At 45.7% G+C, this 3,471-nt stretch overlaps 1 protein-coding gene across 1 annotated transcript; it reads left to right on the top strand.

Annotated features, from left to right (window-relative positions):
* Positions 1 to 776: 776 nt before the first annotated feature.
* LOC310861566 (neuropeptides B/W receptor type 2-like) lies at positions 777 to 2,633 on the top strand (the record flags this gene model as incomplete). Its single annotated transcript, XM_083769063.1, has 2 exons — positions 777 to 1,614; positions 2,394 to 2,633. Exons 1-2 carry the CDS (start codon positions 853 to 855, stop codon positions 2,631 to 2,633), a joined length of 1,002 nt encoding a protein of 333 aa, XP_083625189.1. The 5' UTR covers positions 777 to 852.
* Between the last annotated feature and the right edge of the window lie 838 nt (positions 2,634 to 3,471).

The raw sequence follows: 3,471 nt of genomic DNA, 5'->3' as shown, positions 1-3,471 counted from the left end.
ACGAAGAGGAGACTGACAGAAAGCTGGGGAGAGGATGAAAGAAGAAGAGCACATTTCGAGCGCGGTAAGTAAGGACAAGAAAGACACCAGCATGTTCTTTTTATCTGTCATGTCATGTATCTTTGTCCCTCCATATATAGGCCTATATAGTTATCCCCCTCTAGAGACAACGTTTAATGATGTTAATGTAAACTCGATGTAAAGGAGTCAAGTTCAAGTTTCAATAGAGAAATCGTGATTCTTTATTATGTATGTGTAGCCTACAAATACATATAGCCGTACCCATTTGTGGACTTTTTTTTTTAATTAAAGAGAGGCAATTCGATTTCAAATGTATATGCAATAGCGTTTCATTGTGCGTTTGAGGTTTGCGCCCTATCTCCAATTATAAACCATTGACTTTTAATAATAAAAAATACAGCCTTCACTTGAAAACGCACTCCATCTCAGTCAGAAAGTTTATTTTTCATACATTTTTCCCCATCTCTCTGCTTCTTCATAGACTGTGTGATGCGCAATCCGTGCGTAAAACGGTGGCACCGTCTCTCACCATCCAGCGTGAAGGCTCAGAATGCCTTCAAACCAAGCACCTGCGTCCCTAGATGACTCTCAGTTCTACTTTAGACATAAACATTCCTGGAAAACAACGGGAGAGTGAGGGAGCGAGACGAGAGGCGGTAGAGGAACTGAAAAGGAAAAACAAATGGAGACGAATGAGGATGCATATATACGCCGTAGGCTACTCCTGTCACAGGGCATGACAACCCATGTTGAACCATAACGTCTAACCCCGTCGGCTAAGGACTCTGTGAAGAGCTGATTACTAGGCTACTGGAACAGATATAGGCTAACATGGAAAACGTGTCCATCCCCGCTGGCTCTCCGCCGGTGTGCAACGACTCCGTGGACTTTAACCGCACAGACCCGAACTGCATCCCGCCACCAGAGTTTTACTTTTACGCGGACCTGTACGTCATTCTACCGGTCATATACTCGGTCATCTGCGCCGCGGGACTGACGGGCAACACCGCTGTGATCTATGTCATCCTCAAGGCGCCCAAGATGAAAACGGTGACGAACATGTTCATCCTGAACTTGGCCATAGCGGACGATTTGTTCACCTTGGTGTTGCCAATAAACATAGCCGAGCACTTGCTCAATTACTGGCCCTTTGGGGATGTCCTGTGTAAAATCATCCTCAGCATAGACCACTACAACATCTTCTCCAGCATCTATTTCCTCACGGTCATGAGCGTGGATCGTTACCTGGTCGTGTTGGCCACGGTGCGCTCCAAGCGCATGCCCTACCGCACCTACAGGGCGGCCAAGATCGTGTCCCTGTGCGTGTGGGCGCTGGTCATCCTCATCGTCATGCCCTTCACCGTGTTCGCCGGCGTCTACATCAGCCCGGACGACACGGAGAGGAAGAGCTGCGTGCTGAGTTTCCCCAGCCCCGAGAGCACGTGGTTCAAAGCCAGCCGGATCTATACTCTCATCCTGGGCTTCGCCATCCCCGTGTCCACGATCTGCATCCTGTACACCATGATGCTCTACAAGCTGAGGAACATGAACCTCAACAGCAACGGCAAGGCGCTGGACAAGGCCAAGAAGAAGGTGACCAGTGGTGTACAGTAACTAAGTACATGTACTCGACTTAAGTGCTGTACTTAAGTACAATTCTTATAGGAATGCGTACTTTACTGTAGTATTTCCCATAATGCAATACTATAGGGAGTATAGGCTATACTTTTACTTCTACTCCACTACATCTCAGAGGCAATTATTGTACTTTTAGCCTACTCCACTATACAATGATTTGAAAACTTTAGTTTCTATAGTAATTTGTATATTTGTATTATTATTACAAAACATATACATTAACCACTTTGTATACATTTTGCCCATTTGAAAATAGCAGATCTAAGCTTACGTTGTAATGTGACACACTGTGAGCTTGTAGATCTGCTATTTTCAAAAGTTAGAAAACTTGAAATGGGACATTCTGTATAGTACTTTTACTTTTGGTACTTTAAGTACATTTTCATGCCAATCCTTTTGTATAGACTTTTACTCAAGTAGGCTTACATTTTCAATTCTGGACTTTTACTTGTAACATATTTCTATATATATTGTAGTATTTATACTTTTCCTTAACCCATTTTGGGCGGGAACCCCTTTTGGTGTTAGCATCATGTTATGCTTTTGCTACTGAAAAATAGCAGATCTACAAGCTCATAGCGCGCCACCGAGTGAGCTTGTAGGTCTGCAATTTTAGAAAAATCGAAGAACCACTGATATAGAAACATAGCTTTTTCAGAAAACCGTCAGGATGTAGAAGACATTTTTAGAATCTGATCTCAGGTCAGAATGACAACTTTTCCCATGCACTGAAGGTGACCGTGATGGTGTTCATCGTGCTGGCCGTGTGCCTGTTCTGCTGGACGCCATTCCACCTCAGCACCATCGTGGCGCTGACCACGGACCTGCGCACCACGCCGCTCCTCATCGGCATCTCCTACTTCATCACCAGTCTGAGCTACGCCAACTCCTGCCTCAACCCGTTCCTCTACGCCTTCCTGGACGACAGCTTCAGGAAAGCCTTCAAGAAGATGCTCGAATGCAGACCGGCATGAATGGACGATGAACATGCACTGCAGCCACAAAGACCTGTTGACACTATATAGGCCTAGATACTGAAGATGGAAGGCAGACGGGCCTGGGTGGGCCATGCAGGCTGCCTGCACCTCAGACAGTTTTAGTTTTTTTGTTTGTTAAGGGGCGTCAGCCCCTCCTATGGCCAGCTTTGTGTGTTTGTGTGTACCCCATGGCGATGATTTGATTGACTGAACAATGTACGTATTGAGGATAAAAAGTGAGGACAGAAAAGTGAGGACGCCACAAGTGTTCAGACGGATTGGCCTCGAGGATAAAATCACACCTGTGTGAACTGAGTGGTGCAACTCCCCTCTCCCCCCTCTCTTTCTCTCATTCTCTCTCTCTCTGTCATTAGCAGTCAACAGTGCAGCACTATCTCTCTCTCTCTGTTTCTGGCACAACAGCGCCCCTACTGATACTCATAGTCATACTGGTGCTCATAGTCACATAGGTGAACACGGACATAGTCACATAGGTGAACACGGACATAGTCACATAGGTGAACACGGACATAGTCACATAGGTGAACACGGACATAGTCACATAGGTGAACACGGACATTGTCACATAGGTGAACACGGACATTGCTGTTCCTTGGAGTGGTTGCACCCCTCAAAAAGAGTACAGTAAACTGAGGACGCCAATTGTGATTGGCCGGAATGTGATGATGTATGATGACAAGAGCGCCCCTCACTCACACGGGTGTGATTGTTTTAAAACTAGAAGCCAAAATGTAAATTTGATCACTCTGGGAGTCATGCTGCGTTCACAGGCAGATGCAAAGGATACAAAGATGCAAAGCTACACACAGTGTAT

This window comes from Protomyctophum parallelum, assembly GCF_964188405.1.
Source record: "Protomyctophum parallelum genome assembly, chromosome: 7".
Taxonomy (NCBI): Eukaryota; Metazoa; Chordata; class Actinopteri; order Myctophiformes; family Myctophidae; genus Protomyctophum; species Protomyctophum parallelum.
This window is presented reverse-complemented; position numbering and strand designations above follow the sequence as displayed.